Source organism: Corythoichthys intestinalis, chromosome 5 (genome assembly GCF_030265065.1).
Source record: "Corythoichthys intestinalis isolate RoL2023-P3 chromosome 5, ASM3026506v1, whole genome shotgun sequence".
Lineage (NCBI taxonomy): Eukaryota > Metazoa > Chordata > Actinopteri > Syngnathiformes > Syngnathidae > Corythoichthys > Corythoichthys intestinalis.
The window spans coordinates 27,193,183-27,216,796 of record NC_080399.1 but is presented as its reverse complement, the minus strand read 5'-3'; the positions used below and the strand labels follow the sequence as shown (position 1 = coordinate 27,216,796).

Sequence of the window (23,614 nt, the reverse complement as noted above, 5' to 3'; positions counted from 1 at the left end):
TACAACCACCAAAATGTCGAGTTTAAGGGAGAACGAGTGGAACATCTCCTTCGCCGGCTGTGGTTTTATGGGCATTTATTACGTAGGCGCCTGTAGTTGTATCCTGGAGCGCTTTCCGCATCTCATCCGAAATGCATCCAAGATCTACGGGGCCTCAGCGGGTGCCCTGATGGCCGCCTCCCTCACCACTGGAGTCCCCCTGGGTGAGTTATCAAAGCCGCCACTCAACTAATGTTGATGATTTTTTTTTTTTTTTTTTTTAATGATCATGATTATTTTAGTCATAGGCGAAGTTTGACTTTTGGGGTAGGGGGGGCACAACATGCTGATGACCCCAAAACTAGGGTTGGGAATCTCTGGCATGAAGCCGATTCGATATGTATCTAGATACACAGGTTACGATTCGATTAAAAAACGATACATTTTTAAGGCCGAGCAATTCGATACGATTCGATACAGTGTAAGAACGATACGGTTCGATAGAGTGAAAACGATACGATATTAAATATTTGTTCTGTGTGTTTGTACAGTATTTTAAACATATAAAAAGACCACATTTCTAATATAGCAAAATTAAACAACAAAATTTCATACCAATGTTATGTTTTATTTTTTTATGAAAAAAAAAAAAAATGAGGCTTACTATGTGACCGTCATTTTGTTGGATGGGATTGATCATAAAATAAAACTCCAGTGGCAGACAACAATAAAGTGCAGTAATTCAATTACTGTATTTCAATTACTGTATTACTTACCAAACGGTAAGTAATTTGAGTGCAAACTTTCAACGTAAACATCTTAGAAACAAAAAATATTAATTATATGCAGCAGCTCTAGAAAAAAAAAGAATTAAACCTGCTAGTGTTATCATAAATAAATAATAACTTATGCTTTACGACTGGTATAATTGGGGGAATAAAACCATGGCATTTTAGACAGACAGGTCAGGAATCATTACTTTAACCTAATACACAGCAAAGTCATTCACTTAAGCCTGTGCTTCCTCATTTTTTATTCCTCATCACTGTCCATATCTTTTTTGAAGGGCAGATTTTTCTTGAGGAAGATCAACTAATCCACATGTTCATGTTTAAGTAGACTGCGTTTCGTGGAAACAATATGCCGCCCTTTCCACCATTGAAGTGGGTTATTTTTCAGGGTTAAAAACTCACGATCTCTGTACCGCTCCACACTTCACACAAGCTCTGTCCCATGCGAACACATCTGGCTGCCTTCATCACTTCAAAGTCCGACTTTTGTTTTCCTGGGTGCGTTGAAAATCAATCGCTGCATGTCGCTGGCGTCGGTGATCACAATGTCCATTGTTTTAGCATGTTTTTTCGTTGCCACTACTAGTTTCGTTTTGGGCTGTGAAGAAAATGCTACGGAGCGTGCGTTACAGTGGTTTCGTTAACTAGCGTTGTTATGACACGCCCGTGACGATCGGGTAATGACGGCGACTAGTAGCGGTTCTGCCGAAATGCATGGGAAGTTGAGGCAACCACGACTGTGAGTAGTGCTTGTCCATATTATATCATGCGTGCGGTCTCGAGTTAAGTGCGCTGTGTGGTGAATGACACAAGCGCAGCATGTGAAGTAAAAGCTAAATTATTATCATAATAAGCAATGCATTGAACTAGGCATTAGAAGCCGATTCTTGTGCTTGCGATAGCCGAATTCTATCTCTACTATCGGTTCATTAAATATTTAATGGCTAATTACTGTTGAATGGTAACTTTACTATCGATAAAGCTGTATCTCTCACGTGTAAAACCAGATATCTGGTCGTATCGGTTTATCGTTCTCAAGCTTACCCAAAACGCAGTGTCAGCAACAAAATTAACTTACAAGAATATTTATAATAATAAGTTGACAAATGAGCGTTTTTTTTTTGTTTCCCATCATACTTGAGGGGAATTCTAAATCAGGCTGCTTAGGCAATACTTTTTGCCAAGATCGTCATCCACTGAATATGGTACGCCCGCCGGTGTCGTGCCAATGTAGTTACCCCAGTCAAAAATAGTATCCCCTGGGCGGAGCCATATGGAGGTAGATTTGTGTCTTTAGTATTCAGTAAAAAAAAAAAAGTTGCTTCAATCAAAATATATATTTTCAATCCAAAAAAAGTCGCTTCAATAAAAAAAAAAAAAAAAAAAAATGTGTTTGAATGCAAAAATAAATTTGGAACTCAAAAAAAGTTTTTTTTTTTTTTTTTTTGATTGAAGTAATGTTGATTTGTGTTTGCTCCAAATTTTGGCTAGGACGGTTTTGTCTTTATTATTCAATCAAAAAATAAGTTGCTTAAAAAATATATATATTTTTTTCAATAAGAAAATTCACTTCAATCAAAAAACAAAAAAATTCAATCATAGAACACATTTTCGAATGCGAAAAAATATTTGAGACTGAAAAATTTGCATTTGAACACTTAATTTTTCATTGAAAAAGTTTTCTTTGATTGAAGCAATCCTTTTTGTGTTTGGGCCATATTATATATTCAATCCCCCCAAAAAGTTGCTTCAATCAAAAAAAAAATTTTCAATCAAAGAAAAAAAATCATTTTAAAAATAAAATTGCCCGCCGCTATTTTTTTTTTTTTTTTTTTGAAAATTATATGCAAAGCAAATGACCGTCTAAGGTGCTAGTCACATGATCTGTTCAAAAATAATTTTGACCCATTATAAAAATATATTTTTTGTTCATTTCATTAAGTTTTGTTGCAGTTTTATTGCTTTACAACTTTTATACATATATATAGGAAAGTCGATTTCATGCATTGACACTTTTCGGCCACCGGGGGGGGGTGCCCCCCCTTAAAATCCGCTTATGATTTTAGTGCATTTTTTAGCTAATACTTTATAAATAAAACATCATTGAGAAATGGTCCTTTTTCAGTTTTGCATACTATTAAAACTATTTAAAATCATTAAATTTGAGCTTAATTGATATTAGATGATACAGTTTAAACTGTAGTATCTTTGCAGTACAGTATATATTATTAGGCATTAACCATTGATAGGGCAAGTCATTTTTTTCCCCTCATTTTGAATTCTTTGGTTTATTTCTTAATTTATTTGAGTTAATAGGTAACACTTTGACAAATGTTGTCACTAATTCCATTTACGTTCAGTCAAGATATTTTACTTCCATTCAAAAGTGAGACACCTAATGACATCTGTCATAAGCATTCATTAATGCTCATGACAGTGTCGTGTCATAATTATGACGGATTTATGGCAGTCTCATAATGCTACTGTCAAATAAAGTGTAACTGGTTAATATCTTTTGGTGTAAATATCACATAATACAGTTAGGACGGATGCAGTTTATAGTCCAGTTCGGCTTAACTATGAACAAATGCCGTTTTCGTGTCAAATACTGTGTGTGCGCCTTATAGTCCGAAAATGGCCAAAATGTGATGCTCACGTATGTGGATTATGTATTTTTTTAAATTATTGATTGTTATTGCGTTGTGTGCGTGTGTTTTTTTTTTAATCTTATTACCTCCACCAGTAGGTAAAATATAGGTGGAGGTTATATGTATTAGGTTCCCTATATCTGTTTGTCTTTATGTTTGTGTTCATGATAACTCAACAATGAATAAGGGGGTCATATTTGGGGTCATGAGGTCAAAGATCACAGAGGTCGGAAAATGAATTTCGTGATAACTTGATAACTGATTAGCCTATTTAACTCAAATTTGCAGGGGTATAGGCGATTTGATGAGAAGAGCTAGGGTCAAAGGTCAAAGAGGTCAGACATATGGTGATGCTTTGAATTTGGCTGCTTAGGCAGTGGTCCTATCTCTCAGAGTGCTCCTCCATATTTTTATATATAAAATTATATTTGAATAATTTTCTAATAAGGAGAAATAAAATGAATATATAACAGAAATACACTCTCGTTATGGTCCCCAACAACAATGTTTTTGTTTTTTTATTTAAAAATGTTGTAGTATTTAACCCATTAACTGTCTTGACAACAAGAACAAATAATCTAGGAGGACTGGCACACTCATTGCCTTTGACAGTGCTAGACGTCCAATCCAGTTTGACTCGGAGGAATGGCAGCATTCATTCTCTGCCATCCCCTTCAAGTCAATATGGATTGAACATCTAGCACAGTCAATGGCAGGCAAAGAGTTAAATGAGTGCCCTAGAAAGGGTTAAATTAGAAGTGCATAACATACCGGTAAATGAGGTGTGGACACATTAACGGCCCCTGTTGAAGTCTTTATAGAACTCAAATTTAACAAAGTGCACCCTTTGAGTCATAAATTTCACAAATTCCACAGAATAGTTTAAAAAAGACAACTGTAGTGAATCATCTCTTTGTCATTTTGGTCTACATGCATACATTTATGTTACTCAATGATTCCATTTCATGGTTAAAAATAAGCTTGATGAAGAAATATGGCATTGAAAATTTTAATTATTAATCAGGTACCATTTTTTTTTCTGGGATTACAGTATTCAAATGGAGTTTTGTATTTTTACAGTGCAGTCTCTAATTAGTGTTAATTTCCAAATGGGCATCACACGAATTAGTTTTTTAAACACTTAAGGATGCATTCCTCTCCATTGCAGTCCTCCACCCTCAGTTGAGTCATAATGACAATGTAACACACACCCTACTTTTTTCTTCTTTTTATTTTTTTTTTTTTTTTTTTTTTTTAAGTATAGCACACATTCCGTGGAATTATTTTGAAACGAGAGCCGAGACAAATCATACCTTGTTATTTTTAGCATTTTTGTCACTTCTGCCACAAATGTTTGTAAATTTAGTCTCACAATTGAATTTTATACAATACATAGCCTAAAATGATTTTGGGACATCACCAAAGCTCTTTTAAAAAGTTGTCCCATCCTAAAAAAGTGGATTAAATTTAGGAGTATACAAATCAAATAGTAGTATCTTTGCAGCATAAACTATGATTCGCACATTTTACAGAGTTAACTCTTTGGCTGCCATTGACAGTGATAGATGTCCAATTATACTAGGAGGTCAGCAGACAGTGATCAAAATGTCAGTGCCATTGATGGCAATAACAGTCCAATCTATTTCAACTGCAATCAAAAAAAATGAATCAGGCAGGTTGTAAAGTTTACTAAAAGACAATGTGCATTTTCAGCAAGAAACCATCATGTTTCCAAGGTGAGCATGATTGAATCATGCAGTCTCTACATAAACATGAACAGTGAATGAGGAGCTTGATTAGATATTGTTGATGCAACATCATGTTAATGTGTCTTTCCAACTAATTGCAATAGTCTCGTGATTTCTCGCGAGATTTAAAAGGAGGATTTCCAACTCCCTGAAAAAGTAAGGGACGCCTCATTGGTACCGTCACCATTGAATTATTATTTTGTATGTGAAAAGAGATTTTTTATTAGATGGGACTTTGAAAGGCAAAGGCCCAGCTTGTAAAATTCCTCAACTTTATTTTTATTTATTTCTTTCGGAATCTTATCATCCACATTTTTTCGGCGCAGTGGAGACTCCAAACCGTTTGACCGACCGGCACCGTTTAAATATTAAAATGACTGGAATCCCATTCATTTTTAATGGCAAACATTTTCCCTTCATTTTCAATGACAGGAAAACATAGGTGGTTGTGATTTTTGACCACTTACCATTACAGGCCATTGACATTGAAGTGGCGCCTAAGTAAGTCAATACCACTGACAGCTATGTAAGTCCATGCCATTGACTATCATGAATGTCGCTACTATTGATGCCAATGTACTGGATTCCATTGAGGCATATATAAATTGATGCCATTGACGGCCATTTACGTTAAATTAGGGCTGTCAAACGATTAAAATTTTTAATCGAGTTAATCACAGCTTAGAAATTAATTCATCGTAATTAATCACGATTCAAACCATCTGTGAAATATGCCATATTTTTCTGTAAATTATTGTTGGAATGGAACGATATGACAAGACGGATATATACATTCTATATATATATATATATATATATATATATATTCAGTACATAGGTACTGTATTTGTTTATTATAACAATAAATCCACAATATTGCATTAACATTATTAACATTCTTTCTATGAAAGGGATCCACGGATAGATTCTTAAAGGATAAATGTGAGTTTGTATATAGTGACTAAATATTGCCATCTAGTGTATGTGTTGAGCTTTCAGTAAATGATAATGTAGTGACAAAACTGTTCTGTCCAAATGCATGATGGGAAGTGCGTAACCATGACTGTGTGTGGCGGCTGCAATTAATATATCATCACTGTGTCCTGTACAGTGCAGGGTGTTAAGAAAAAGATCAACTCCTGTCATTCTTCCCCACGTTGCTTGCCTCAATAGTTATAATTGTTGTGGAAGAGATGTCAAAGCTTTACGCAATTAAAAGCACGGTCCAAATGAATGCCTGTATCCATTCCACTCACCTGTCACTGCCCTCTTAGCTCTGTATATACGTAGAACGTCGCCATTGTAGTCTGTTTGCGGCAATGCGTGAGTGGGTTGTTCCGTGCATCGGTTAAATATTTTAACGTGATTAATTTTAAAAAATTAATTACCGCTCGTTAACGCGATAAATTTGACAGCCCTAGTTGTGCCTTATGTTGGCTCAACATGATGTCAAAAGAACACAATTGCTAAATATTGAAGGAAAGCAATTTAATCAGGTGCAAGTTATGTATTTCTTTAATGTCGGTTCAACATGTATTTTGGGGTGAACATGAGTGCCTTATGTTGGCTCAACAACAGTGCTTTATGTTCGCGCAACATGAGTGCCTAATATTGGCTAGACATGTGTGCTTTATGTTAAAAGGACACAATTGCTAAATGCTGAAGGAAAGCATTATTATCAGGTGCAAATTCTTTCCATAATTTTTTTATGTCAGTTCAACACCCTATTTTTTTTTTTTAGTGTGGTAGGGGTGGTAGCAGTGAATGATTACTTTGCTATTCAATGCAGCTTGTGCCAGCACTTTGTCTGTCGGTGTTCCCCTCAGAGAAGTGCTGTATGGATTTGATGTTTATGGCGAAGGAGGCCCGGAAGCACAAACTGGGCTCGTTGCATCCGTCTTACAACCTGTTGAAGCTGATGAAGGAGTCGTTGCTGGCCTGCCTGCCAGCCGACGCCCACATCCGTGCCTCCGGGAAGCTTTGTGTTTCACTGACGCGTGTGTCCGATGGCAAGAATGTCCTGGTGTCTGATTTTGAAAACCGAGAGGAGCTCATTCAGGTGGAGCAGTGTGATTCATTTGTTATTCTCACAATGTCTTATGTGTCTATTCTATTTCCTTTAGGCACTTTTATGTAGCTGCTTTGTACCATTCTACTCAGGAGTCATTCCTCCTACCTATCGTGGCGTGGTGAGAGAACAGCATTCAAAGTCCTTTCCTTGGCTTTTTCTCTGCATCTTGACCTTTTTTTAAAAACTTTTCTACCACCCCTTCTCAGCACTATGTGGACGGTGCGGCTAGTGACAATCTGCCCCGCTGCCACCATAGGAGCACCATCACCGTGTCGGCATACGCCGGCGAGAGCGACCTTTGCCCGCGGGCGAACACGCCCAGTCTTCACCAGGTTCGCTTCAACAACGTCAGCATCCAGGTCAACTCGGAGAACATGTACCGGGTGACCAGCACCTTCTTCCCACCACAGCCAGAGGTGAAACCGCAATCTGCTCCAAACAGAATTGATGCACTAGTAAATAAGGGGTTGCTTTGGTAAATGGCCTCAAATAAATCCAAATCGCTTAAAATATTATGAGTTGCCAAGAAAAATTAAGGAAGTCTTGATGCAGGATGCTTTTTATAAGGGAGAAGCAGCCCTTCTGTCGCAAATTGTGTCAATGCATTTCAGACGTACAGGCCATCTTACTCGTTATCTAACTCACAGCCGTATGCTTTATTTATTAGCAGTTGGTCACATGAAGCGATGCAACGCCGGATGTAGGTTGAAAAAATAGGAAAGCTGTACCGCAAAGAAACAGGAAGAATTGTCTCAGGAGTGATTTGTTCGAGGATTCTAGGTAAATATTATATTTTTCGTACCATCCATGCATTTTGAAACGTGAAAAAAAATCAATGGGTGAAATTAGCTGCTGCAGCATTGGCATTATACGTTGCAATATTTACATAAAATAACTGCTAGCTGCCCGTTTTTTTGCTTTTAACCAAGAATCGAGACTGTTTTACGTCCATATCTATAAAGAATTCAGGGATTTAAGCATTTATTCACAAGAATTTTCAGTAGAAAAAGCTTTGTTTACATTTGGCGGCCGCTAATTTGCTTACTGACTTACTTTCTTACTTACTGCACCATAGATCGCAATATTTACGTAAAATAAATGCTAACTGCATGGGTTTTTTTTTTTTTTGCTTTTAACCAACAATCGAAACTGTTTTACGTCCGCGATGTGAAAATTGAATTATTAGCTGTTGAAAACTTGCAGTAAATAAAAAAACAATTTAAGTTGCTATTTTGGGCAAAAACTTATATATGTTAAATATTGCTATTGATCCTGAAAATATAGGTAATTATCTCTGCATATGGTGATTTTTTTGTGCATCTAGTGTAAAATCTGAGAATTTTATAGCCATTTTAAGTTTTGTTACACTTATGTAAAAATAATTAATCGGGATTTTATAAGGGAACGACTTAGAATTTTTTGATGCCGCTGCTCATGGAGACTCATATATGCCTAAGGTATGTGCCTGTTTTGGTTTTAGATCGGTAGCAGCTTTGGTTTTGAAAATATTTGAATTTGAAGTGTTTGAAAATAGGCCCCCTACGGGTCGGCCCTGTGCCCCGTGTCATGTCAATATATTATGAAGTCTATGATGTGATGTAAAATTATCTTTCATGTTGTAATAGTGAATTAATTGATTGAAAATAGATTAATCACATTTTTTAAAAAAAAAATAGATTTGCCTCATGAAATACTATATTCGGTTAATAGATTGTTACTAATCAAATTAAAAGTTAATTCAATTAAAAAATGTTCATGTTGCATTCAATTCATATCATTTTCAAGTAATTGTTATTGAAAATATTATAAAATGTACATGAATAACAGAATATATTTTTTAGTTTTGTATGTGTCTTACTCATACTTTTTATTTCCCTCCATATTTTCAGTTATTTTAGTGAAAAAAATTCAGTTAATTTATAAAAATATAAAATGTATAATATTTGTACATTTACATTCGTTTTTAGTTATTTTCCATTTTTAAATGCATATGATTTTTAAAATTAGGTATTTTGTTAATTATTACTTAATTCCTTGACAATTATTTGTCTTTTTGTAGTCTTTTTTGTTCTTAGCCATGTTTTAGATCATCAGTTAATAAGAATCTAATCATGAATAATTAAAAAATAAAGGGTTTCATCTCAATTAAAACAAACTGTTTGGCGTTCAGGACAAAAATTTATCTCTTTAATTTCAATCATGAGTACAAAAAATTGCTCAAGCCTGATTTATATAATGTAAAGTAATTGATGCAGTGTTACAATGACAACTAGTCAAATTAGGACATAATGTACCTCGAGACTCACATCTCATGGCAAATCTTGTTTGCCATTGTGTAAGGCATGTTGCGCCATCTACAGGACTAATATTGATTTCTGTGGCCTGACCCTTGGCGACGTTAATGTTTTTCAATTTAAGATTGCTCAACCTTGATGAAAGCCTAGATTAAAGTGTAGCTTAGTTTGTTTTATTCTTAAAAACTATACCAAGCTAATTTCATTTTTACAGGCCATGGCTGAGTTCTGCCACAATGGCTGGATGGATGCGCTCCGCTTCTTGCAAGACAACAGTAAGAGAAAAGTAACCCTATTCTAGTTACTAATCAAATGTATAGATCTTGAGATCACACTTCACTGTACAGATCTCATAGACTGTGAACCTCCCCCAAGGAGTTTGAAGGCCCTTTCAGCCAAACCAGTATGCTGTGATCTGGTTGTGGGACCACTGAAAGTTCTAGGGTCCAGTAAGGAGCATTGGTGGCTAAACCCTCATGCCATAGAAAACCTCCCCGTTAACCTCAAAAAGGGTAAGCCATAATTTAACAAAATTTAATGCTCCTCAATTTTGTGTATTTCAAGTTATGATTTTAATTTTTGTGCATCAGTGTTGTGTACTGCGTGCAGACAAGTGCACCCAGCTGGGGGTCTTCTGTCTCATGTAGCTGTGCTGTTTACACACAAGATGACTTCCTCCTTCCTGAGGCTGCCCAGCACTAAGTCCCTCGGCAAGGCCATTTCACTGGCGCGAAGGTGACAGTTCATTAGGAAAGGTCAAAACAAACGTCAGAGTTGTATCGTGCTGGCTGGGGAAGAGCAAGATCTTTTCATTTTGTGGTATCACACCTCGAACATCACTACTGTTTTAGAATGGCTCACTGGCTGCCAGGCGTGCGGCGAGACCTGACTTGGGTCTACAGGGTGGCGGGAGGCTTCTACAAGCGCCACAATGACGACAAGGGTCATGATGATGAAGAGGAGGAGGAGGATGAAGGGTACAGTAAAAGAGGGCTTTATTTTGAAGATTATGGTTACATAGGGTGGGGCAGAGCAACTTGCGTATTTAAATTTGGCGCCCTGAAGCGATGGTTGCTCTGAGGATGGTAGGGATGGACTTATTTGAGAGGGTGGGGCTTAAATTTTGGTTCTTAACGTGCGTTATTTTGTGGTTATTTTTCAGGAACCCAAGTGAGCATCATAGAGTGGACAAAGTTGGAACGCGCTTTCGTTGTTGTGGCATTTCTTTTAAGCGGTCGCTCAGTCGTCACGATGCAACGTGCATTCCGTAGACATTTCAATATTGCCCCCCGTGGTCGTGTTCCTGGCAGGCAGTCAATTATTTTATGCGTAAAAAAACTTCAGGGAAATGGGTGATGTAAAGAAAAAGAAACCTGTTCTCCGACGAACAGCAAGGTCACCCCAAAACATTGACGCGGTGAGACAATCTGTTTTAAGATCTCTCCGACGGTCTGCCCGCAAACACACATCTGCTCTTGGGTTGTCTGCTCATTCTGTGAGACGAATCCCCCATCAAGAATTGAAATTTCATCCCTACAAATTAGCTATAGTGCAGGAACTTAATCCAAGCAATTTTATTGCTCGTGAAAATGCATGTGAAGCGCTTTTGGGCTTGTCTGACGACGCACTTATTTTCTTCAGTGATTAGGCTCACTTCCATCTTTCGGGATCTGTAAATAAGCAAAACATGCGGTATGGGAGTCCTGAAAACCCAGAGAACTTCATCAATGTTCTCTACACACACTACATGTAACTGTTTGGTGTGCACAATTGCGAGTTGGCATAATCGGCCCATGTTTTTTTTTGAAGAAAACAGGCTGTATCAGTGACATCTGACCATTTTGTCATTTGTCAACATGATCAGTGACTGTTTCCCGCAAACAGTGAACCAGATGGGTGTGGAACAAGGGGCAATATTAAAATGTCTACGGCATGCACGGTGCGACGATTGAGTGACCGCTTGAAAACAATGCCCCAACAGCAAAAGCGCGTTCCAACATCGTCCACTCCATGATGCTCACTGGGTTTCCTGAAAAATAAACACAAATAACACACATTAAGAACCAAACTTTAAGCCCCACCCTCTCAAATAAGTCCGTCCCTTCCATCCTCAGAGCAACCATCGCTTCAGCCCGCAAAATTGAAATTATGAAGTTACTCTGCCCCACCCTTATGAGAAGCATGTGTTGCAGGGTTACACCAAGGATGCGAAGATGCTCCAGCCTGCCATCAGACCTGAACCTGTGGGCCAACCGGGACAAGAGTACGCCCACGTCTGGCCCGGTGTCGGACACATACCCACCCCTTACTCCGCCCCCTACTCCTATCTTGAAGCCAGAATTGAGTGAAATAACATCATGAGGAAGTGATCATTCAATAAAACTGCTTCAATGGAATGTAGTGAAAAGTTAATTTAGTTTTTTTCCCCGTGTGAGTCAGTTCAGAGTGAGGCGCTTTGAGTTAGTGGTTTGGGCGGTAACTAGGGGTGTATCGATATATTTAGCTGGATCGATACATCAATTGAAGGTCCGTGTATGAAACTGAATTGTGACTGACTTTGTAATAACGGCAAACTGTACATTATGTATATATAAAACTATACTGCATCGTTTTGTCATAGAACTGGTCATTTACAACCCTAGTGCCACCAGCCCCTCCCAAATCAAATGAATTAGATGTCGATCACGATCAATGACTCTGAAAGATTCACTGCTCGCCCTCCCAGTTCAAGTATATTGGAAGTCTATAACCATTAATGGTAGCCAATGAGTTACCCAAAAATAACAAGAAACTCTGACGTAGGGCTGAAAGATATTGGAAAAAACTGACAGCGTTTTTTTGCGGGGGTTTGCAATATATTGCGATATTAAAACAATAGCGCTGTTTGGGAAGACTTAGTTGATTCACTATGACTGCAATGAATTCATTAGAACATGATCGGAAATCGTGTTGATCCCGCCATTTTACAGAGTATTGGAATCGGGTGAAAAGGGTCGGGTTTCAATTTAAAAATGTTTTTTTGCTTCATGCTTGTACAGCCTCTCACGCTACCTCTTGAAAAGCAGTGCAACCAAACTCTTTTTCTTGGTGACCAGAGCAGCTGTCGTTTAGTACTTAAAGTTAACAATAATTGACAGTTTTGTAGCTTAGCTCTATAATCAAAGGCACAAATGTGTTAATCATTGTTAAGATTGGTACATAGCCAGAAGTGTGCTGTGGCAACTCATCCATTGTGTAAAGTGAGAGGCTGTTCTTGGCAGCGTAAGCGTCAAAGAAAAAAAAACAAAAAACTTTTTTTTCGGTACCTCATCGGGACTCCGTATCGGCAGATTCTCAAAATCAGTTGACTCGGAGTCTTGACTCGAGGGCACAAATAGCATGTCCTGCGATAGGACTATTGCGCATGCGCAGATTGCGATGACAATGTTCAAACCATATATTGCGCAGGCCAACTCTAACGTTAGATAGGAATAAACTCTACCAGTAATTAAATGAATAACGATAGCGTATACATACAGTGATCCCTCGCTACTTTGCGCTTCAAGCTTCGGCCCCTCAGTGCATCACAGATTTTTTTTCAATTAAAAAAATAAAACAAATGAGCTGTCCTGAGCCAGTTGCGTAATCTCACCCTCCCTCTCTGCTCGTTGTTGGTAAAACACTGCGCGCACTGGAGTTGCTTATTTAAGTTAACAATGATTGACAGACGTTGATGTTTGATATTGCCAGAGATGCGAACTCCAAAGCACCGCATGCCTCAATCATCGTTTAACTTGTTAAACAGTTGCTGTGGCAACTCATTGTGTGTAAGTGAGCTGCTTGAGTGGATTTGAGTGGACTCACTCAATGTAGCATTTAATAAAGCCAAGAATTTTTCTGTTTTATTCTTGTTTAAAAATAATTCGGTGGGACAGTGACATGTTTAAAACCTATCATAATTATTACATTTGAAGTGCTTGAAAACCACTTATTAATTGTTTGCATTAGTATAACACATTCATTTAACTATAGTTTAGGCAGACTTCACTCAGTGGCCTGGAACACAGTAAAGTGAATCACCTTATCGGCGCTCATGAGGGGGAAAAGGAAAAATGGTACAGTTTCTCATAGGCACCGTCTAACTGTTTGCATTACTCGAACACACGTAATATAATTAATCAGGGAATAGTATCATTTCTCATATTCACTGTAGGACTGCACTACTCTAAACACACCTATTGTAAAATAAATAGCACACCATAGTTTAAAGAAACAGAATAGATACACAACACCATCTTATCATAGAAGCCCAACGTGTGCGCCACGAGCAAGATTGACGCACCAAAACATGCAAATCAGTTCTGCAAGGACAAAGCGCTCTTTTTCCGACAAGTAGTGCCAGCCCGGATAACAAAGTTGATAGCAGGTGTTTGGGACGTCAAGACCAGCGTCGGTCGCTGTGGCAACCACATCCCATCCACGCACGAACCTAAACAGCCCGAAACCGGCTAGAGAGGGATGATCCCAAAGCAACGCCCGGACACACCTTCAGCCAGCCGACTACATCATGGACTTAAAAACACTGGACACTGAGATAACACAGATTTTGCTGCTCGGAAAAATGAAGCCTTGTTTTGGATCCAGAATTGTCCCTCCGTCGTCTGTTTTTGCCTTGTTTTTGACCATTGTCGACGAATAAATTGTCAACCTGTTTTCGGTGAGTCTTCTTCAAACTTTTGAAACATGGAGTCAGTACAAAGGGTTAAAATAAGAAGAGAACGCGCGAAGTTCTGCCTTCCCGGTTGGCGCACGCAAGGCAGCATCGGCCGAGCGGCACTTGTTTTGGCTGTCGCCGTTTCCGTGCGGCTTGACTGGGGAGGCGAATTTCAACAACATTAAAAAAAATTATACTCTGGGGGGAAAAAAGTGGGAAAAAAACACTAGGGCTGTCAAAATTATTGCGTTAACGGGGGGTAATTAATTTTTTTAATTAATCATGTTAAAATATTTGACGCAATTAACGCACATGCCCCGCTCAAACAGATTAAAATGACAGCACAGTGCAATGCCAACTTATTACTTGTGTTTTTGGGAGTTTTGTAGCCCTCTGCTGGCGCTTGGGTGCGACTGATTTTATGGGCTTAAGCACCCATGAGCATTGTGTAATTATTGACATAAAGAAAGGCGGGCTACTAGTTTATTTTTTGATTGAAAATTTTACAAATTTTATTAAAACGAAAACATTAAGAGGGGTTTTAATATAAAATTTCTATAACTTGTACTAACATTTATCTTTTAAGAACTACAAGTCTTTCTATCCATGGATCGCTTTAACAGAATGTTAATAATGTTAATGCCATCTTGTTGATTTATTGTTATAATAAACAAATACAGTACTTATGTACCGTATGTTGAATGTATATATCCATCTTGTGTCTTCTCTTTCCGTTCCAACAATAATTTACAGAAAAATATGGCATATTTTATAGATGGTTTGAATTGCGATTAATTATGATTAATTTTTAAGCTGTAATTAACTCGATTAAAAATTGTAATCGTTTGACAGCCCTAAAAAAACATGTATTATATGTATCTCTTTCCGATGCTAAAGCTGAATAAATAAATTCCACACACACACAAAAATTTGGGCGCTATTTTGTGGCTTTTCTGGTCCCCATTAACCGCGAAAAATGAGGGATCACTGTACTTTTAGAAATCAAGGATACTGTACATTGATTTGTCTTCAATTTGTCTTGTTTTAAATCAATTTGTAAAAACAAAACAAAAACAAAAAAGTTTAAAATGGCTTGTCTTTGTGACCTCTATTCCATACACTGTGAAAGTAAGTTATGAATGCTAAGCTGTTTTGATGCATACCATATGACATTTATGCAAACATTTGACACATGAGGTCGACTGCATTGACCACTCAACCTTGTTTGCCTTGTTCGTAGTCAAACTGTGCAAAATAAGAAAGGTAATGATTAAATGGGGTAAACAGCAGTAGGAAGTAATTTGTCTTTTCATTTTGACGAAGTAGATAAAATGTAAAATGCTGTAATACTAAAAATCGTCAGTCAACGGTTTAAACAAAATGCATATTTCACACAAATATATTTTTGTGTACTAATTATATCTAAAACCAATTTTGACTCATCTTTTAGTTTGTTGTGAAATATAATTTGTAATTACTGTATATTGACTCATGAGTTATATATGCACTACAAAAAAAAAAAATTTACTTCCTAACTTGGAATATTTTTTAATAACGTTTTCAGTTTAGTTCATGATTCAGATACTTTTCTTATAAAAATAATCCCTCAATTTGGAAATCACATAAATCGTCAATAAAAGAGTAAAAGTAAACTATCGGTATTATTCATGACTGAAATCAATCACACTGATGAAATACATGGTTTAAAAAAAACAAAAAACATAACTTTAAATTTACAACAATAAATGTTCAAGATTTTTTTATTCTAGTTAGATTTTTCTTGGAGTAGATTTTTGGACATACTTTTTTTCCACAGTTTTACCTGTAATATGTGGTTAGAAATAAAATACTTAATTAAAGATTATCGTACTCTGGTATGTCGATTATATCATTGGGGTCCATTGAATCACAGCCCTCCTAGGCATAGTGAACTGGTTATCTATTGCCATCAATGCCAGGCAGTATGAGTAATTTTCTACAGTATACATGCAGTGATTATTATACTGGATTAAAAAAAAAAAAAAAAAAAACAGTAAATTTTAATTCCCCTATTGTGGAACAAATCTACATTAGTTTTTAAAAAGTTACATGATGATGATGATTACAAAATTGGAATGTATTGTGTACTTTGATGCTGGTGGAAGCGCTGTAATTATATTTTCATGACCCAGCCCCTCCCCCGCCAAGTTATGAAAACTGCGCTGGTGTCAGCTGATCTTGTATGTTGCACAAGACTGCCATGTGTATGTCAGTGTGTGAAGTGTGAAAACAACAAGGGAATGTTTGCCAAAGGTGAAAAGTGGAATATTTCCTTCGCGGGATGCGGTTTCAGTAGTGTTTACTACTTGGGAGCGCTGACATGCATCCTGGAGCGAGTGCCGCATTTGGTACATGGAGCCTCAAAGATCTGCGGAGCCTCATCGGGATGCCTGGTGGCTGCGGCGTTGACCGTCGGACTTCCCATGGGTGAGTAACGTGTACTCTAATAAGATTGCCCTAACTATAAGATTACTAATTTTACTCTATTTGTAAACTTTCTAAGCCATAACATACCTCAAGACCCCTACAGTTACTTAACCATCACTTTGGCCCCGTTTTACCCCAGCTTGTCTTTTCTCTGCCCCTCAAGGTTCATCTTTTACAATGTTAAAAGTCTACAATTCCAAACAAACAAGAGGTTCATAGGGTTCACTAACACTCAAACGACAAAAGAACCGGTTCCATTAGACGTTTGAGGTCTACAACACGAAATTAAAATGTGTCCTCAGAACATATGTGGTCTGACTTGTTGGCGGTGGCCAAAGAAGCGAGGAAGCATCGGCTGAGCGTCTTTCATCCGACCTTCAGCCTCCTGCGTACAGTGCGCGACTCCCTGCGGAAGAAGCTTCCGGAAGATGCCCACAGACTCGCTTCTGGGAGGCTCTGCGTATCTCTAACCAGGTTGATTGACGGGAGTAATATCCTGGTGTCGCACTTCGACACCAGGGAGGAGCTCATACAGGTGGGCTACATAACATACTGTACATACGGTGGTGTTTGAATCCATTTGTTTGTAGGTGCTGATATGCAGCTGTTTCTTTCCCGTCTACTGCGGCTTCATCCCACCCTCCTACCGCGGACAGGTGAGCCAATACCATAATTGACAAAACACAACAATCAATAAAAAAAAAAAAATTAAAAACAGTTTACCGATAAAACAGCATTTGGTTGTCTTAGCTGTACATAGATGGAGCCCTGAGCAACAACATGCCACTGTTGGATCATCCTAACACCATTACGGTGGCTCCGTTCAGCAGTGAGAGTGACATCAGTCCCAAAGACGGGGCTTGGACCTCCATCTCCGTGCACTGTAACAATCTATGCTTGCATGTGACCGCGGGAAACGTGCGTCGAATCTTCACCTCGTTCCTGCCCCCTGCGCCGGAGGTTATGGTCTCAGAAATCTGGTTTACATTGAATGACTCGCATTATTCTGCCCAATTTTGACATGCTGTTTGACTAACATTAGATCAAAATTTGACAAATTGACTTCGAAACTAGTTTTATGAAAAAGTATCCGAACCTTTTGGAATTTCTCACATTTCTACATAAAATCTCGTCAAATGTGATATGATCTTTGTCAAAATCACACAGATGAAAATAGTATCTGTATCTGCTTTAACTAAAACCACCCAAACATTTATAGGTTCTCATATTTTAATGAGGATAGCATGCAAACAATGATAGAAGGGGGAAATATAAGTAAGTGAACCCTCTGCCTAAGGAGACTTAAAGAGCAATTGAAAACAATTTTTTTAGTCAAGTGTGTGCCCAATCACTGATGAGTGGTTTAAAGCTGCAGTGCCCACTATAAAACACATACCGGGTAGGAAATGTTTTGATTAGAAGCATTGTCTGATGTTCATCATGGATTGGCCAATAGAGCTGTCTGAAGACCTGCAATCAAGGATTATTGATTTGTAAAGCTGGGAAAGGATACAAAACCATCTCTAAAAGTCTGGATGTTCATCAATTGACAGTCAGAGAAGTTGTCTACAAATGGAGAGAGTTTGGCACTGTTGCTTCCCTCCGAAGGAGTGGCCGTCCACCAAAGATGACACCAAGAGTTCAGCGCATAATACTCAGAGGGGTAAAAAAGAACCCGAGAGTGTCTGCTAAAGAGTCACAGAAATCACTGGCACAGTCCAGTATCTATGTGCACACATCAACTACATAACTATGGCCAATAAGGGTGTTCATGGGAGGACTCCACGGAGGAAGCCACTGCTGTCTAAAGAAAACATTGTTGCTCGTTTAATGTTCGCAAAAAGGCACTTGGACGCACCACAGACATCTTGGTAAAATATTTTGTGGACTGATGAAACCAAAGTTGAATTGTTTGGGAGTAACACAAAACGTCATATGTGCAGGAAAAATGGAACAGTTAACCAACATCAACATCTTAGCCCTGCTGTGGTGGAGGGAGCATCATGATTTGGTGCTGTTTTGCTATTTCAGTGCCTGGACAACTTGCGATCATTAATGGATGAATGAATTCAAAAACTTTATCGGGATGTTTTGCAGGAAAACCCGAGGCCGTCTGTCAGACAGTTGAAGCTAAAAAGAGGATGGATCCTGCAACAAGACAACGATCCAAAACACAGACGTAAATCAACTTCAGAATGGTTTCAGAATAATAAAATACACATTCCGGAGTGGCCAAGTCAAAGTCCAGACATGTACCCTGTTGAGATGGTGTAGCATGACCTAAAGACAGCGATTCATGCCAAACATCCCAGGAATCTGACTGAACTACAGCAGTTTTGTAGAAAAAAATGGGCCAAGATTAGGCCCAAAAATTAAATGTGATGGTTCACTTACTTACCGTATTGACCAGAATATAAGACGGTGTTTTTTGCATTGAAATAAGACTGAAAAAGTAAGAGTCGTCTTATATTCGAGGTCTAGACATTAAACCCATTCACGACGCTAGGTGGCGCCAGATATCATTGAAGCGAATGCTGAACTTGAGGAGTAATGTTCTGTCATGACAGATCTCAGCTACTCTCAAGTTTAACCAGTTTGCATTATTTTATTGTAATGTTTTTCCTTATTCAGATTTGTTTCAAGACTACAGTTACAGTTAGACCTCACTTTGATGGTTAATGCAGTTATTGCAATTTTGTTGTTTTATCACAATAGATTGGTTTATTTACATTTCAAAAACCAGAAGCCATTCATTAACAAATGTGATTGCACTTTAGTTTACATATTTAAATGTTCAGATATTAAGATTTGAATGAGGCAAAATAACATGCTTTTTCTCTCAAATATATTGTTATAATCATTTGTTTCAGATATACTGTAATTATTTTCTGTATAAAAATTTGGTGTTCAAAAAGTCTTTTTTTCCCCCAAACTTGAGTCTTTAAAAAGAAGGGGGTCGTCTTATAATCAGGGTCGTCTTATATTCAGGTCAATACGGTATTTTTTCCCGTTCTGTCATTGTTTGCGTACTATCCTCATTAAAATATGAAAACCTTTAAATGTTTGGGTGGTTTTAGTCAAAGCAGACAGTTTTTTCATCTGTGTCATTTTGACAAAGATCAGATCACATTTGATGGTGATTTCATGCCGAAATGTGAGAAATTCCAAAAGGTCCAGATACTTTTTCAAACCACTGTATTTGACTCCAAATTTGACATTATTTTTGCCCATAATAGAGTACCATTGAACCAATTTTGAATTTACATTTCGACTCTATTAATGTAAATTTCTGACACACAGGAGCTGGCTGAGATCTTCCAAAGTGGCTACACAGATGCCCTTCACTTTCTGAGACAAGAAAGTGAGAGTTCAATATCACTAACCTCCTTTTCGAGGAAAAAAAAAACAAATAAATGAATCTACATGTTCCAGATCTGCTGGAACAATTTTCCCCAGAAGAGCAGGAGGACAATTTAAATGTTGCAAAAGCACCTTTTTGGGGACAACACTGGTGGCTGGAGCATGAACAGGCGCAAACCCTCCCACTAAACTATAAGAGAGGTGAAGCAATCCAACATACTTTATACAAATTTAAAATAATTCTGTATATAGCAATAAATATTTAAATCTCTGCAAAACATTGTTAAAATCATAAAAACGTAATTAAACCCGATTACAGTTTTAACAGGCACTGTGTAAGAACTGTAAAAAAAGTTTAAAAAAAATTTTTTTTTTCCTCCCCTCTATTGTTGCCGGTGGATGTAGTGTTGTGCAGGGATGCTGGTGACGTAACTGGTTTGTGCCCTCTTGATGCTTTTTACTACATGCTGACTCCACTGGTATTGGTGGCCGAGTTGATCTGGTTCGTTTTAAACAGGTAAAGAACACAGCAGCGATGTTAAAAAGGGTTGCGTCTTGCTACTTTGTCAATTCACAGCCTTGTTGGTGTGCCGGTTATGATTTAAGCATGATTAATTCTGCCTAGAAAAATAGCCACAACCTTCTATTTCTGTCTGCTAGGTGGATTGAAATGTTATTCAATTTGTTACATCTTGTAATCATTTTTTTTTTATTCAAAGCCTGTTGAGGCCCACCAACAAGCTGTATAGACAAAGCAGTGGTTGCTGTGGCAACAGCAGCTGGAGCTGCATGTACATATTTTTGGTTGCTAGGCAGGTGTTTTGTGCTACATTAAATACATTAAAAGGCAACTGAATAGATCATTAAAGACACATTAAGAATAATATTAAATGACAATATACTTGTATATACAAATATACAATCTTTTTAGATTATAGTATTATTATATTATAGGTTTTAATATTTTAATGAGGATAGCATACAAACAATGACAGAAGGGGGGGAAATAAGTAAGTGAACCCTCTGCCTAAGGAGACTTAAAGAGCTATTGAAACCAATTTTTGCCAAACAATTTAAGTTTAGGCGTGTGCCCGATAACTGATGAGTGGTTTAAAGCTGCCCTGCCCACTATAAAACACACACCTGGTAAGAATTGTCTTGATGAGAAGCTATATCTGATGTGAATCATGGCTCGGTCAAAAGAGCCGTCTGAAGACCTGCGATCAAGGATTGTTGATTTCTATAAAGCTAGAAAGGATACAAAACCATCTCTAAAGGTCTGGATGTTCATCAATCGACAGTCAGAGAAGTTGTCTACAAGGAGTGGCCGTCCACCAAAGATAACGCCAAGAGTTCAGCGTAAAATACTCAGAGAGGTAAAAAAAAAAAAGAACCCTAGAGTGTCTGCTAAAGACTGACAGAAATCACTGGCACAGTCCAATATCTCTGTGCAAATATCAACTATATATAAAACTATGGCAAAAAATGGTGTTCATGGGAGGACTCCAAGAAGGAAACCATTGCTGTCTAAAAAAAAACATTGTTGCTCGATTAATGTTCGCAAAAAGGCACTTGGACACTCCACAGAAGTTTTGCCAAAATATTTTGTGGACTGATGAAACCAAAGTTGAATTGTTTGGGAGTAACACACAACATCATGTGTGGAGGAAAAATGAAAGAGGTCACCAACATCAACACATCATTCCCACCGTAAAGCATGGTGGAGGGCGCATCATGATTTAGGGCTGTTTTGCTACCTCAGGGCCTGGACTTGCAATCATTAAAGGAATAATGAATTAAAAAGTTTATCAGGATGTTTTGCAGGAAAACCTGAAGCCGTCTGTCAGACAGTTGAAGCTAAAAACAGGATGGATGCTGCAACAAGACAATGATCCAAAAGAGAATGGGTTCAGAAGAACAAAACACACGTTTTGGAGTGGCCAAGTCAAAGTCCAGACTTTAACCCCATTGAGATGCTGTGCCATGACAGCTATTCATGCCAAACAGCCCAGGAATCTCACTGAATTACAGCAGTTTTGTAGAGAATAATGGGCCAAGAATAGTTCTGATCGATGTGCCAGACGAATCTGCAGCTACAGGAAGCATCTGGTTGAAGTTATTGCAGCCAAAGGGGGCACAAAATATTAAATGTGATGGTTCACTTACTTATTTTCCCCTTCTGTCATTGTTTGCACACTATCCTCATTAAAATATTAACATCTATAAATGTTTGGGTTGTTTTAGTTAAAGCAGACAGTTTTTTTCATCTGAGTGATTTTGACAAAATCAGATCACATTTGATGATTTTATGCAGAAATGTGAAATTCCAAAAGGTTCCGATACTTTTTCATACAACTGTAACTGAAATGTTATTCGTACGGCATTTGTATTTACTTAATAGTATTTGTATTTATTCTTGTTATTTATTGTGTGACTTATGTATTCAACGAATTGTATTTGTGTGTTTTTGTGTCTGTGTCCTCCAGCCTTTTTACAGAGAAGAAACAGAGTAGACTGGACTATGATTCTTCAAAAACTTGAATCTTGACCAATGTGGACCTGATGTATTTGTTTTGTGAATATCTAAACTCCCTTAAGAGGATCATGTAACTTATACAAAAGATAGTTTCCACACATTTTTCTTCTATTAAAAACACCTGAAAAGATGAATAAAAAAAAAAAAAAGTGCAATAATGTATAAAAAGCACCATCATGAGATTTTAATGGACACAACATTGTAATTATAAAACTTCATAAACAGATTCTAAAAAGTCCTACAACGAAATAAATTCATGATAAATTCTACTGAGGTAATTCCCAATGATGACATAACCCCTGCTATCAAAGCAGTGGTTTAATATGCTCGCATGTTTTTACTGCCTCGTTGTGCAGTACAAATGTAAACATACAGAATGTAAACAAACATATTGGGACAAACCGCCTAGTTAAAAAGTTGTCATATTTCTCAATACTTTTGACTTCATAGCTGGTGATTTTTTTTTTTAAGTAGTAGCATTAAAATGTATTGGGACAAGACTGATAAAAACGTAGATGAGATCATGTATCAAATAAGAGGTGGGTCTCAATACATTTGCCCACACTCTGTGCAAAAATATTTCAGTGGTACCTCTACTTACGAACGTCTCTACATAAAGAATTTCAGGTTAAGACATGCTTCAACGGGAAAATATTGCCTCTTGTTAAGAAAGAAATTTCAGGATACGAAAGGCAAAAATACAGTATGGCTGGTACTCCCAGCTCCCAGAGTTTACTGAACGTAACATACTTATAGCTGCTCTGCCATTGGTTATTGCCTAGTATTCCTGGTATCCATTTGGCTAAGAAGGACCGCAACTGCATGAGTGTATTAACTTTTATTCTTTACTCTATTTTTGTTTTTTTACATCACGCACAACTCAGATTTTATGTCTATTGTGCAATAATCTTATTGTTACATGTTTTGATATATTTTTATGCATTATAAGATTTATGTCTGAATTTCAGCGGGCTTGGAACGGATCAGGGCATTTACAGTACATGGAAAACGTGAAAATATTCAAGTTA

The 23,614-nt window shown here is 37.6% G+C and overlaps 2 protein-coding genes across 3 annotated transcripts; both read left to right on the top strand.

Moving 5' to 3' along the window:
- Positions 1-13: 13 nt before the first annotated feature.
- On the top strand, positions 14-11,892 carry LOC130916031 (patatin-like phospholipase domain-containing protein 2). The gene is made up of 9 exons (XM_057836376.1): positions 14-203; positions 6,993-7,225; positions 7,290-7,355; positions 7,444-7,653; positions 9,746-9,806; positions 9,879-10,043; positions 10,122-10,266; positions 10,383-10,508; positions 11,724-11,892. Exons 1-9 carry the CDS (start codon positions 14-16, stop codon positions 11,890-11,892), a joined length of 1,365 nt encoding a protein of 454 aa, XP_057692359.1.
- A 4,592-nt stretch (positions 11,893-16,484) lies between these two features.
- LOC130916580 (patatin-like phospholipase domain-containing protein 2) lies at positions 16,485-22,908 on the top strand. Of its 2 annotated transcripts, XM_057837405.1 has the most exons (9): positions 16,485-16,690; positions 16,854-16,901; positions 16,993-17,225; positions 17,281-17,346; positions 17,441-17,650; positions 19,991-20,051; positions 20,123-20,251; positions 20,456-20,567; positions 22,537-22,908. In XM_057837405.1, the coding sequence occupies exons 1-9, from the start codon at positions 16,504-16,506 to the stop codon at positions 22,589-22,591; spliced, it is 1,101 nt and encodes a 366-aa protein (XP_057693388.1). In that variant the 5' UTR covers positions 16,485-16,503; the 3' UTR covers positions 22,592-22,908. The 2 variants fall into 2 exon arrangements, with proteins under 2 accessions (XP_057693388.1, XP_057693389.1); XM_057837406.1 differs by lacking the exon at positions 16,854-16,901.
- Positions 22,909-23,614: the final 706 nt, after the last annotated feature.